A 14,734-nucleotide genomic window follows, 5' to 3' on the forward strand; every position below is an offset into this window, starting at 1 on the left:
TCAGGGGGAGTTTCGTCGGCATCCTCATCATAGGGGGAGTCTTGATTGTTATTATTAAGATTATCAAATTTTAAAGCAGATTCAGTGGATGAAATAGAGACAGGAATGTACTCAGAAGAAGAATCCTTTATTTCATTTGAATCAAATACATCAACAGATGAATTACCCTCATCGGGGTTTACAATGAACTTTGGACTCGTTTTTACAGACTCGATGGATATGTTGACACCTGCGTCAACTGACTCAGAACTATATTAGGAAACAGCATCAGATGCTTTATTAGGACCAATCTTCAACTCAATCTTGCCAGAAAAAGAAGAACCGCCACCGACCTTAGGAGAATAGTCCTCTATGGTACCTGCATCAAAAGACTTATTAGAAGAAATAGACTCTGAATCAAACTCGGAGATTGACACGTACTTATGGACGACTGACTCTTCTGAAGGGACTCGATTGTACTGGAAAATAACCTGGGGTAGGACTTGAGAAGTCTAGTTAGTCAGAGGTTCCTCAGCCGGGGTGATAAGACGAGTTGGGTCTAGTATCAGCGGGCTCCTGCCAATCACGGCCACAGTCTGTGACCCTTCTTGGAAAAGTGAATTCAGAAGGCTCGGCTCTATGTGCTCTGCCCAATCAGTCTTAGACTCTGTCTCTACAATCTGCATACCCAGTGGCTCATCTTCTAGCTCAAGATCGAAGAAAATCTCAAACCCCGGAAGCATCTGCCCTGTGTTCTCATCTATCCATGTCTCAGTAGAGCCACAGAAATGGAAACCTGCGCCCTCTTTTCGGAACCGGCCATTCATTATCAAATCAACGGGTGCCATTGGTAACCCCAAGCCTCGGCGACGATTTTCTGCCCATTTCAGCATTAACTGCTACATCTCTACAATTTCTTTCTTTGTAGGCTTGTACCCCAGCCCGAACAAACCATTGAATGTTTTGAACACAAGAAACTCGGTCAAACCCTGATGATATTTGCCTAACCCGGCGCCTGGTATATACCCCTGTCGGCGAATCATCTTGATGACATTTGAATTCGTACTGGTCAGGAAACAAATTTCCTCATTCAAAGCCTCCTCAAAAGTGATCGTAGTCACCTCTAGCGAAAATCCAGTCAAACTGACATCTTCGGATTTTCCCGCAGTCAAATTTGGAGTAATCTGCCCTATCTCAAGGTCTGGATCCCCCTTTACAGTTATCACTCTGTTCCTACGAATGAACTTCAGTTTTTGGTGGAGAGTAGACGGAACAACCCCGACCTTGTGCATCCATGGACGGCCAAGCAACAGTAAGAATGAAGCCTTAATATCTAAGACTTGGAATTCTACCTCAAAGTCTTCTCTGCCAATCTGTATCTCAGTGACCAGAGTCCCGATTACGTCTCGGCGAGTGCCATCATATGCCAGAATACCCTGCTCGGATGGAATAAAATTCTTAGGACCGAACCCAAGGGTTGCTGCGGTGCTTAGCGGGCAAACATTCAGTGCAGAGCCGTTGTCAACCAACACCTCTGGCACCTTCTTCTTATTACAGATGACTGTGATTTTAAGAGGCTTGGTATGGTCTCGGCCCTCAGGAGGTAAATCGTCATCAGCGAATGACAATGTTTTCGCTGCTCTGGCCATGGCTACGAGACTGATAAGCTCGTCGGGTGAGGTATTAACACAAACTTGTGCTGCATTAAGCTCTTGAAGGACTAGCTTTCTGTGCTTTGATGAGGCCATGAGTAAACCCCATACTGAGATATTAGCCTGAGTCTTCTTCAGCTGCTTTAACAGGCTCTCATCTTCTTCGTCTGTTCTCACTTTATTCTGCCTCTGATTTCCTGCGCTTCTTGCAACTTCTGCCGGATTTTCTGCACTCAATTCCGGTGGCTTGAATACTCGCCCACCTCTGGTCATGTGACGCATCTCGTCACACTGATCATCCAGCAACAACAGTTCGTCTTCCTCCATTCTGAAAACATAAGGTGCATTACTGACATCCTCTTCAAAGTCCTCCATCCTTAGAACATAGGTGGCTTTCTTTGTTTCTTCTAGACTAACACTCTGAAGCGCATACGACTGGGATAAAGATGACTCAGCGAGCTCAGTGTCGTCAAACGACAGCATATAAGGTTCTTTTTCTCTGAATTCTTTGAGCTCTTCATCGTCAAACTTCAAAACATATGTTTTGTCAGATGTAATAGCACAAATGAGAGCAGAGGGATCAAGGATGGGCTCATCTACAAAGATGGCATTTGTAGTGGGAGGAGCAACAACACGGTGATTGGGAAGAGGATTCTGAGTAGTATTCGGCCTTTCAACCGCAAGTTCATCTTTATCGATCATGTTCTGTATCGCGTGCTTCAAAGCCAAACAATTCTCAGTCATGTACCCCGGGCCTCTGTGATACTCGCAGTATTGATCCCTTCTCCAGTTTACAGGCAGTGGATTAGGTACAGGTTTGACATCCGGAAGTCTGATCTTCATGTCTCTGATCAACTTCTTAAGTATCATGGGCAGTGGATACGGTAATGGGTCAAACTGCCTGAACTGCTTCTTTATCGCTGGCCTAGCAACTTCCGCTACAGGCTTGGCCACCGGTCTGGTATAACTGACTGCTTGAACTTCCTTTGGTTGGATCGTAGGCCTCTTCCCTTCTCGGAAATCAGATAGGGTCTTGGCTCTGAGGCCCTTAGCAATAGCATCCTCGATCTGGGTGCCAGTCTTAATCAAGTGATCGAAATTCTAATAGTGTTGCAGTGCCATGAAGTGAAAGTACTGTGGAGACAAGCTCTTGAGGACCAACTTTATCGGGTCTTCTTCTGACATTCTATGGCTCAGTTGGGCAGACTTGCGCCTCCAGCACCTGATGAAAGATGTGAATGTCTCCTGAGGATTTTGCTTCAACTGCTTCAGGTCTCTTTTTGTAACCTCAATCCCTTCTTCCATAGAGAATTGCTCAACAAACTGGTTAGAGATCTCTTCTAATGTTCTAATCTCTTCTGGTTTCAATCTCAAAAACCATCTTTTGACCACCCCTATAAGAGACATGGGAAACAAATGGGCCATCTGCTCTCGATTTAGGCCATGTTGCTGAGAAAGAGTGATGAACCACCTGACTTGGTTTCTCGGACACCCGGTTCCATCATACTTATCGTAGTTAGGAGCTTTAAACTTAGGCGGGAATATGGCGCCTGGGGATATCAGGAATTTAGAAATGTCGAACCCCTTAGACCCTTGAACCTTCATACTTTCAATGTCACGAGCCATCTTCTCGTACATATCGAATAACGCTTTTTCCTTGTTTACCTGAGGGACAAAATATTCCTCGGCATATTGCTCCTCCTCCAGATCGATTTCTACGGGAGGGAGGATCGGTCTGGTGAGGTTAGGAGATATGGCTGGAGGAGGTTGAATGGCGGGATCTCTAGAAGTAGAGACCTTTTCAGTACTCTGGTTCTTTAAATGAGTCACTTCATCTTTCAATCCTGCTATATCTCGACACATATTTCTCAACATCTCTTGTATAATTATCATGGGGTCTACTGGGTCAGTAGCCATTTGGTTCACTTCGAAAGAACCTGATGACTCTAGCGAAGATGGCAAAGGTATTGTTGGTGACACAGTGGGATCAAAGTGACGAACAAGTCTAAACACTGAGGTAGGTCTAGACCAGGTGGGTTTAGCTTGGGTGTCCTTTTTTGGAGCGATGGTTGCTATCTTTCAAAATCCTGGTTGGAAGTTAACAAACTAGATTAAATGATTTGACAAATGAAACCAAGTAGCTTCCAAAAATAGAGAGAAAAGAAAACAAACGTACTTTGCATTGATTATATCAAAACAGGTTACAACGATGGCGATTAGCAATATGAAAATTGATGAAACTTTGTCGGCTGTTTATAACATGTATCAAGTAAAACTCTTTTCTTTATATTTTCATCTATAATGAGACTGGAATTACAATCTTTGACTTTGATTATATTCAAGTAAAACAAATGTAGACAATGAAGAAATGATAATCTCATGCCGAAGATCCTCAAAGCTCTGCAATCCGAGCCCTTTTGCCTGCGGGCTTCCCTGGTAACTCCCCACGCCGGACTTTAGATGTTAAGGAAAACCTTTTCTCCACAACCTTATTCCTCCAAGCAACTATAATGGTTCTGATAAGATCAGGAGACAATTTTTCACAAGAAGGAGGTGCTACAGCCCCGGGAAGACATGGACATCCCGTGATCTGATGAAGCAAACGGGTTGGTACATAAAATGTTAACTTTTCTAAACCTATAAGATACAAGGGATATGGGTAAGTGCTAGTGATAACTTATAAGCAAGAATGACTCACACAACAAAACTGACCTTTCTCCACGTGCTGTAACCAATTACACCACTCATCAGTGGATTGAGGTTGGTTGGCCATTGGTTGCCAGGACGGGAAACTTTTCAGGTGTACTTGTCGTGGCTTTTTAGCTGGAGGATAGGGAGTTTTTCACAAAGCCATACGTATAACAATTTGGCACACCCATAGAAACTATTTTGAACCTTTTGATGGTCAATACGGTCTAGTCCAGAGGTTTCTGGTAGCATAATAGGAACATGATTCTTTCCTTTGTTAATTTGGTCTACTACATCAAGCAAAGCCAACGGGGCGGCACGGGAGTCTCCACGAATGACATGACGCGCAAGAACTCCAAAGATTAAGGCATTACGCCGACAAGTCTGAAAATGGGAGTTAGCAGGGTCAATGTTCTTTGAAAAAAGTTTAATGAGATCATAAACTTCCACGTATGTGCCCTTGAAACAAGGTAGAGCATCAACAGTATCATTTTTGAATAGTTCACAGAAGAGGGAAGGGGAGTCCATGCTTGAAGGTCGAATCCAAAGTCCTTCAGGTGGGATTTCTAACAGGGCGCACCAATCTTCAAAGATTGGATAGAATTCGAAAGGACCAAATCGAAAAACATGAAGGGTGGGATCCCAAAATTTTGCAGCTGCTTGGAAAAATTTCCAATTCACATCGGATACACTCAAATGATTGAATGTGCTTATAAATTGATCAATCATGCTCCTTTCATACTCACGCGGGAGAGCTTTGGTAGCCTCAGTAATCCAATCCTTCAATACATTATTTGACATGGTTAAACCTAACATAGAGGTAGGATAAGATTATTAGAAAATGAAGATAACCTGGTATAAATAAATGACAAGGATAAATTTAAAGATTAATCACATGGGAATGATACAATTGATGACACAGAATTTTTCATCACTGATCAAGGATGATCAACAAATCAGAAAGGTAGACCATGGCCACAAAATGACAGAAGTAGGTCATAGACCAGATCTAAATCTGATGATGGATACCAACAACTATTCGATCAATATGATGAAAAATGATAGACCATGGTCATAAAGATAGCAGACAAGCCATCAACCAGATCTAAGACACCACGAGTAGACAAGTAAGGATCTAATCCTACTGAGTAACATATACATAAGATGAATTTACGATACAACCAAAGAATGGATACATAACCAAAGGGTAGCCAATAAATTGTGACCACGAGAACGACCTGTACAGGCCACTAACCCAGTGAAACTGAAGGGGATGCAAATACCACTGATCAAACCAAAAGTTTTCACTAGAAATGGGTTTTAAGCTAATCGAGGCTATACATGGGAATCAGAACAAGGTAAACTGACTCTAAAGAATAGCAGCCATGCTCAAAAATATTTTGCGAAAGATTCAGCAGCATAACGGCTAGACAAGAGAGTCAAGATAAGGCAAACTCATGGTTTAACTAACTTTAAGAACTAATGGTCATCCTCAAAATGTTCTGGATAAAATTCGGCAGCATAACGACGCTAGACAAGAAAGTCAAAGTATGGTAAACTCATGATTTTCCTAACTCTAAGAAATAGCGGTCATGCTCAAAATGTTCTGGACAAAATCCGACATCATAACGCGCGCTAGACAAGAAAGTAAGGTGAACTCAGGATTTTCCTAACTCTAAGAAATAGCAGTCATGCTCAAAATGTTCTGGATAAAATCCGACAGCATAACGGCTATACAAAGGATTCCCACAGCTCAACCAAAGAGTATGTAAATGGAAAGAATAGTAGTACAAGACTCTCAGTAAGAATACTACTACTCAACTGACAGTAATAAGATAAGCTCACAATCGGTAAACGAAACGCGGTCACAAGAGAAAGATAATCTAATGAATGACTGCCTACAGATGAGAATGTATGACAACATATCAACTCCTATAATCAACAGATCAAAGGGAAAATCATGGCCAAGGTAATGGCGATCAAAAGCCATTGGCTAGATCTAGATCTGAGTAAGGAATGGGTATAACCGATTGAAATAAATAAGGAACTCTAACTAAGAGGAGAACCCTAATATACATAATCAGTATATATAGGCATATACACATATACATATATCCTAACCAGGGGCACCAGCCCTAATCCTAATCTAGCGGAGTCAAGGAAGTCTCGACTCAAGACAGACTGATGAGTGTACTAGGACCGTGCTGTAGCCATGTAAAATGAGCTACCCTAGTCTACAAATGGGACAAAGCTCCTAACTCTAAGCTTTACATGTGTAAGCAACACATGTTCGACCCTTATGAATGTAATATACTTATATAAACACGTGTACTTCCTAGTTGGTTTTCACTAAGTCAGTAAGTATATACATAATAATATATAAAACAAAGTAGGGTTCCAGACTCAATCTATCGGGTACTATGCATATGATCCATACTTTAGATGTATAACACAAGTGCACCGAGTGTGATACATAGTATGCTTCATTGCTCATCGACTGCTGTATACACAAGTGCACCGAGTGTTTACGGGTGCAGTACTGGCGCATAGCTTGGAAATAGATTCAACAGCACCAGTAGGGTAATGACATCCCATCTGGTACGCATTAAATCTATCCCGTAGAACCAATAATAATGAAAATCAATAAAGAAATAAAGAATACAATAATGCATGTTGTGCAGTGTGTGAATCTCTTGTTTTAATTACGAACCTATCTAGTGCCCCTAGATTCTAATGATAGAGTTCCCATTTAAAATGATTTTAGCCTAAATTTCTCCAAAGTTAGTACAAATGGCATTTATATAGAGTTAGGCAATGTTTCAAGAACTCCCCAGCAGAGTGACCAGCCTGTGGACCCCAATCCTGAGAGGACGAGTGCGGCGAGGGACACGAGACCCCCCCTGCAATCCTCAAAGATCTCCACATGTGAAGGAGAGCTCTACCAATGAACTCTCAAAATAGGTGCCACTCTCACAGCATAGCATGAGTGGCGATACAAAACGAATGAGATACATCCTGATCTGGATCCAGGGCTCGAAACCAAGATGTACCTAAAAATAACTCAGAGTCGCCATCCATGGATACGCCATGGAACCAAAATAAATACTCTGTCTGCAACGGATAACCAGAAATATAAAAGATCCGTGCCTGATTACGAATGGGGAAGGTCTGAAGAGCACCCCCAATTCGTCCGAGTGCATGCACTTGGTCTCTTTATGACATTTTCATTAACTCCAAAGAAGTTTGGGTAAAAATAATGTGAAATGGGAACGAAATACCCCCGAGAAGACGTCTACCTAATCATACATGACTCGGGGATGAAATATTAAACACATATAAGACAAAATAAAAGATGTGTCGCCTAAGCATAGCTAGGTTATGAGTGACATGCCTAAATGGTGTCTAAGTTCTGGTGGACAAACGCATGCATGCTACAGCTAAAGGTATAATGTATTGTAGACACCCCATTTTGACCGTGTCCTTAACCTTCCAATTTTATGTAAAACCCCATCAAATGAATGAATTAGGGTCCCAAATTACATCCTAAGCTAGGTTAGGGTCCCACCAAGGTCCCTACAAAATTTCGTCGAGATCCGAGAGCGTTCGCCTAGCAAATGAGCCGAAGCAATGAGCGTAGTACGAATCTGAATGGGGGGTGATTTATCCTGGAAAGTGTAAATCAAGGATCGAATGGGACACGACCCATTCGTGCGCCCATCAATAATCGTGCAACCGCGCGCCCATTAAAATTGGTAGTGCCAATATCAGCAGCTTTCTTTTATATATATAAAAAAAATAAAAAAAATCAGGGGGGAGGAGGTTTTTATTTTCGTCTGAGATATTAGAGAGAGAGAGAGGAGAGAAATTGGAAAAGGGGATTTCCTTTTCTGGTCTTCTTCTCCGGGGAGCCTCACCGGAATCCAACCCTACCTTCTTCTTCCCCTTTCATTTCTTCACCCATCACCTCAATCCACACCTTCTTCTATCGTCATTTCCCAACACCCAAACCCTAAATCCCCAAATTACTTTCTCTTCTTCTCCGACCAATCCTATCAATTTTCCGATCAACTCATCTGAGCTCCGGGCAAATTTCACATATCTGCTATACAGTTGTTTTATTTTCTGCAAGAATTTTATCTTTGTAGCCTTCTACATCTCAGATCTGTATCATTCCATTTCAAAGCCCTAATTCTAAATCTGAATTCAGCAATCTCGAATTTGTGCATTTCAAGCTCGGATCTGTACTTTTCAAGTATAAATCGGAGCATAAGTACCAAAGATAAGAGCATCTTCATGTTTATTTACAAATCTTGTGTTAAAACTCCTTGAGGTATGAGCAGTAATCAGATCCTTCTTCTTTACTCAACTTTTGAGATAGTTTAAACCTTTGCTAGAACTTCTTATCATAGTTTAAGTGGATCTCCCTTGATAATGCTTGCTGTATTAGTAGTGTTTCTCATTTTCTTCATATAATTTTTGTTAAAGAATTTTCATGTTTTCTGTATAAGACTGGTTTTATAATGTCTTCTAAAATGACGATTTTGTTCGTATAATTGAATTTCAAGATCAAGAGTCTGCTTGTATTAAATTCGAGAAAATATGAAAATTGTAGATCACTATGATATTTTCCTTTCAGATTCTTTATTTTTTCATAGTAGATTTGAGATTTATTTGTAGCTTTTAGTTGGATTGTGAAGATCTGAGAATAGAAGAAAAGAGGTAAATTTAATTTCCTTTGTAGATCCTCGTTTGTTATATCTTTTTAGTAAATCCATATATATGCTACCACCTGATGCTCATTAATTCTCAAAGATCTGCTTGTGTTTTGTTATCTTCATTTTTTTATTATTATCTGCCTGTTGTATATTCATAGATTCATATATATATATATATATATATATATATATATATATATATAAGTACTTCTTGTATACCTATTGAGCTTTGTTTTAATGCTAATCTTGAGATTGTCTTGATGTCTACTTCTTATAATCTTGCTCAACTGAATCTTGTTGTTTTTCTGGTTTATGATTGTGAATGAATTGTTCAGGTAGTTCAGTTAGGAGTTACTATTATGTCTAATCTTCTTGTGGTCATGTACATCTTGGTGATGTTATGTGACATGTCTCCTTACTGAAGATTTCGGTCAAGAAAGCTGGTTTTATATTTTGGAAATAAAATGGAATGTAATGCTACAGGTGGTTTTCTTAATGCAGGGAGCTTGGGCTTCACTGACTCACCAACCATCACCTCCATAACTTACAGGCCTCATTCCAATCTCCCATCCACAACATGACCTTCCCATCTAACCTGCCCCTACCTTTACCATCTTCAGTCCTTTGTTTTCCCCATTGATTTTAGCCATTACAAGTTCAGGAACCCCTTTCATTTCTTCCATTTTTTTTATCCTAACTTGTTTCTCCCCTGTTAGTACGAGGCCAACTTGGTCTGGTAGTAGTCTAGCATTCTTGTTTAAGAGACAGGCTTTGTCTCATTAAGGAGTTTCCCTTTTAGGTGGCTTATCTAGCCTCATGTTAGAGTACCTTCCTTTTATAGCGAGTCTTTGACTCGTTTGTCTTTTTAGTGATATTATTAGAGAGTCTTTGACTCATTCGTCTTTTGGTGACTGTTGTGGAGTCTTTGACTCATCTATCCTTTGTGTATAGGAGGCATGCCTTGCCTCATTTATAGAGTCCTTGTTTCGAGACAAGCCTTGTTTCATTTAGAGTGTTTCCTTTTTTAGGAGGCTTACCTAGCCTCATGTTAGAACCCCCATTTTCTTCTGGAGAGAGACTTGGCTTATTTCCCTCAAAATTTTGGTAGCATTATTAGAGAGTCATTAACTCATTTGCATCGCTTCTTTGGTTTTGGTAGCTAGGAGTTTCTCTTTTAAAGTCGTAGTCTTTCTTCTTTATTGGAGACTAGCACAGTCTTATTGGAGCTTTACTCGCTTGGGGTTTTGGATTATTTTCTCTGTTCTTGCGATACTTGTTTATGGATTGTTACATCTTATTTTGGGATACTAGTTTGTTGGTTTGGGGTTTCCCCTTTACCCTAAGGGTTTTACCCTGGGGTGTTGTTTTGTGTGTTCCCTTTGGCCTTTTGACCAAAAGGGTGGAGGTGATTGAATTTTTAAAATCCATAAACATTGAAATCATTTACAATCGTGAGAGTATTGAAGATTTCTAAATTCCAAAAAAGCATTTAGAAACTTTAAAAACATAAAAAAAACATTGAAATATCTTAAAATTCAAAAACATTTGAAAACCAGAAAAATTCAAAATCATCTAAAAGTGTTAAAGTTTTTAGGAGCGTAGTTAGGAAGTTTTCTTTCGAACTACGTTGGCTTGATCCTCTTCCACGAGGTACGTAGTGCAGCTTGGGATTTATATCCTAAGTCCAGCCAAACTTTTGTAAATATCATTTTAAATCTTTTTGAAAAAACAACCTTTAAAACCTTGTTTTCAAAAGATCTTCCTCCAGAGTTAGGAGTTTCTCCCAGACAGAGAGTTTTTAGAGTTAGGAGTTTCTTTTGATAGGGTGTTTGATTGTTTATTTGTTGTGTGCTTGTTTTAGAGTTAGGGGTCTGTCTTAGAGTTATAGGAACGCCTCCGTCCGGTCAGTCGGCGATCCACATCGCCAGTGATGACTAGAGTAGGATACGTTAGTCCACCTTTTATTTTCCTTAGGAAATACAGCCTAGTTACACATAGGTTGTAGGAACCACCTGCATTAGCTTAGGGCTAATCTGCATTTAGTTAGGACATATAGGGTGTCCTAAATCCACAATTCACTAGAATTTAAATAATCGTACAAGAAACTTTAATAACTAGTCCGGTCTTTTAGATCGAGTCTAAGATAGAGGTCTAGGTGTCTTAGGCATCATAATTTAGAATAGGTGCGAAGAACTACATTGTTCTGATTCTTGCGGAGGTGGGGATACGTAGGCTTCTTTGGATGAATATTAGAGGTCTAGGTGTCGTACAAGAAACTTTAATAACTAGCCCGGTCTTTTAGATCGAGTCTAAGATAGAGGTCTAGGTGTCTTAGGCATCATAATTTAGAATAGGTGCGAAGAACTACATTGCTCTAATTCTTGCGGAGGTGGGGATACGTAGGCTTCTTTGGATGAATATTAGACCATCCGAGGACTCGGGCTAAATCGTTTAGAGTCTTAGGATTTGTTATGTTGTGTGTTTTGTTATGTTTTCTTACTTTATTGTACTGATCTTATACCTTTAGCTGTAGCGTGCATGTATTTGTCCATCAGAACTTAGACACCAGTTAGGCTTGTCACTCATAACTTAGTTGTGATTAGGTAACATATATTCTATTTTATTTTGTGTGTGCTTATTATTTTATCCCCGAGTCATGTATGATTAGGTAGACGTCTTCTCGGGGATATTTCATTCCCATTTCATATGATTTTTGCCTGAAACTCTTTAAGGTTAATAATAAATGACATAAGAGACCAAGTGCTTGCACTCGGACGAATTGGGGGTGCTCTTCGGACCTTCTCCATTCGTAATCAGGCACGAGCCCATATGTATTTCTGGTTATCCATTGCACAGAGGATTTGATTTTGGGGTTCCATGGCCTATCAATGGATGGCGACTCTGAGTTTATTTTAGGTATGTCTGGATTTCGAGCCTTGGCTCCAGATTAAGACATATCTCTTTCTTTTTATATCACCACTCGTGCTATGCTATGAGGGTGGCATCCGTTTTGAGAGTTCCTTGGTAGAGCTCTCCTTCACACGTGGATGATCTAGAGGCCGCTGGGGGCTCGTCCCCCACCTCTCTCCCGGATCGAGGTCCACAGGTATGCGCATGAAAGTAAGAGAGCACAACAAAATAAAAATCACGACAACACAATAAATCCTAAACTCTAAACGATTTAGCCCGAGTCCTCGGATGGTCTGATGTTCATCCAAGGAAGCCTACGTATCCCTGCCTCCACGAGAATCAGAGCAATGTAGTTCTTCACGCCTATTCTAAGCTATGATGCCTAAAACACCTAGACCTCTTATCTTAGACTTGATCTAAAAGACTGGACTAGTTATTAAAGCTTCTTGAACGATTATTTAAAATCTAGTGAATTGTAGATTTTAGGACAAACTATATGCCCTAACTAAATGCAGGTTAGCCCTAAGCTAATGCAGGTGGTTCCTACAACCTATGTGTAACTAGGCTGTATTTCCTAAGGAAAACAAAGGGGTGACTAACGCATCCTATTCTAGTAATCAGTCGGCGATGTGAATCTCCCACTGACCGGACGGAGGCGCTCCTATAACTCTAGGACAAACCCCTAACTCTAAAACAAGCACACAACAACCACAACAAATCAAGGAAAAACCCCCTAACTCTAAAAAAAACTCTCTATCTAGGAGAAACTCCTAACTCTAAAGGAAGAGCTTTTGAAAACACGGTTTTAAAGAAAAAGGGTTAAAGTATATTTATTTGCAAAGTTTGGCTGGACTTGGGATATGAATCCCAAGCTGCACTACGTATCTCGTGGAAGAGGATCAAGCCAACGTAGTTCGAAACGAACTCTCCTAACTAAAACTAACACTCCAAATGATTTTGAATTTTTCCAATTTTCAAATGTTTTTGGATTTTAAGATATTTCGAATGTTTCGAGTGTTTTTTTTTTGGATTTTTAGAATGTTTTCACCCTTTTGGTCAAAGACCTAAGGGAATACACAAAGCAAAACCCTATGGACGAACCCTAGGGCTAACAGGGGAAACCCCTAAACCAGGTAAGCTAGCGCCAAAGACAAGGAGATGATCTAACACTACCAAAGGGACGAATGAGTCAAAGACTCCCTAATAATGCCATCATAAAGATAGACGAGCCAAAGACTCTCTAATAACACTTCCTAAAAATGAATGAGTCAAGGACTCTCTAATAAAACCGTTAAAGACAAATGAGTCAAAAGACTCTTCGATAACACCACCTAAATGACGAGTGACTCAAAGACTCTCTGATAACTCCTCCAAAAGGATAAATGAGTCAAAGACTCTCTAATAACACTCCTAAAAGGACAAACGAGTCAAAGACTCTCTAAATGTGACAAGGCTTGTCTCCAAATAGGGGGTTCTATCAATGAGGCAAGGCATGCCTCCTATGGGTAAACTCTCTACCAATTAAAATAGACTCTCAAAGGGGAAGCAATCCCTTAACCTGCGAAAACTCTAAGACAGGAAGAGAAGGAGGGGTGGCTCGAGAAACATTCCGTCATGGCCATAACCCAAGAGGAAGGTTTGCGGAAATTGACAGAATTTCTAAGCTCACACATCTCCAATGCTAGACAAAAGTCCAGGAGAGAATTAAAAAGACAATGACATGGGGTGCAGATTTAAGACAGCTTTATACAGACCAGATGAAAGAGGAGCATTAAAGTTACAAAAACAGTTCATGTAATGATAGATAATGACCAGAGACTATACATGTTCTACCTTAGCCTCACTAATCGACAAATCAGAATACCAACATAACTGCTACCATGTTCTAACTATTTCCTCTAAACTATTTCTTCTTTATCCCCCTTATACAAAGCTCTGACAACAATATCAAATTCCTTAAAGGATCTAACTCAAAGAGCTGATGGCTAATAGTCTAAAGATTTCATATTAAAGTCCCAAATACCCTCACACAAAGATGTAAGAAAATGTGTTAGCATGACCTCAGAATTGAACATTTGTGATGGATTCTTTAAATGTCCTATCTCAAAGGTTATTACCATATGTTATGGGTAAATCTTCACAACTGAGCTATTGCGAATGTAAATAACCATTTCACAAATGAAGGTGTTCTTTACCTATGGAATTAATCTATGTGGTTCTTCACATATGCAACAGCCCACCTGTGAGATACCCTGTGCAATGCCATCCCAAAGAGAAGTAGGGCAGAACGATGCATTTCATCGATCAGACTTTCTATTTCTGCAAGTCCAAGCTCAGGCAATGCAGTAATCCAACAAACTTAAGGCTAATTGTCTGACAATATATCATCATTAACAAGTATCAAAGCAGCCCCATGTAGCCAAAAGTCATAGGTAGTGCAATATGCAAGCAAGGTGTTAGTGACTCTAATGAAATTTGCCACTGTTCTACTTCCAAAAATCAAATTAGGACATCAATTATAAGGAACGTGCTGGTTCTTTAATTTCACCAATGAAGAATTATGTTGAAATGCAAATCCAAGACCATAGAACCTTCAAAAAATGTGAAAGTGCAAAAATACGAATACTTTCACATGCAATCTATCATATAATGAGCATGCATAATCAGTTAACAAAAAAAAAAAAAACGAAATGAATGTCTGCAGTTTTAATCGCCTTTGCATCGGGTTAATGCAAAGCTCCTGATCAAGAAATCTTTGGAAAATTCTCAAAGCTTAAAGAGAGCTATTCA

The 14,734-nt window shown here is 40.0% G+C and overlaps 1 protein-coding gene across 1 annotated transcript; it reads right to left on the reverse strand.

Annotated features, from left to right (window-relative positions):
• Positions 1-878: 878 nt before the first annotated feature.
• LOC143885856 (uncharacterized) lies at positions 879-3,548 on the reverse strand. Its single transcript, XM_077389905.1, has 4 exons — positions 2,790-3,548; positions 2,232-2,699; positions 1,809-2,159; positions 879-1,703 (listed from the first exon to the last, which is right to left on the reverse strand). Exons 1-4 carry the CDS (start codon positions 3,546-3,548, stop codon positions 879-881), a joined length of 2,403 nt encoding a protein of 800 aa, XP_077246020.1.
• Positions 3,549-14,734: the final 11,186 nt, after the last annotated feature.

Source organism: Tasmannia lanceolata, unplaced genomic scaffold (assembly GCF_043159265.1).
Source record: "Tasmannia lanceolata isolate RefF3 unplaced genomic scaffold, GAP_Taslan_0.1 ptg000011l, whole genome shotgun sequence".
Taxonomy (NCBI): Eukaryota; Viridiplantae; Streptophyta; class Magnoliopsida; order Canellales; family Winteraceae; genus Tasmannia; species Tasmannia lanceolata.

Excerpts from the sequence above, each read along its gene's own strand:
- LOC143885856 (XM_077389905.1), bottom strand. The coding sequence starts at position 3,548 with ATGGCTACTGACCCAGTAGACCCCATGATAATTATACAAGAGATGTTG. Across the intron at positions 2,160-2,231 it reads CCACTACAAATGCCATCTTT|TTTGACGATGAAGAGCTCAA; the intron begins GTAGATGAGCCC and ends TATGTTTTGAAG. Across the intron at positions 1,704-1,808 it reads GAAATCAGAGGCAGAATAAA|CTAGTCCTTCAAGAGCTTAA; the intron begins GTGAGAACAGAC and ends AAGCACAGAAAG.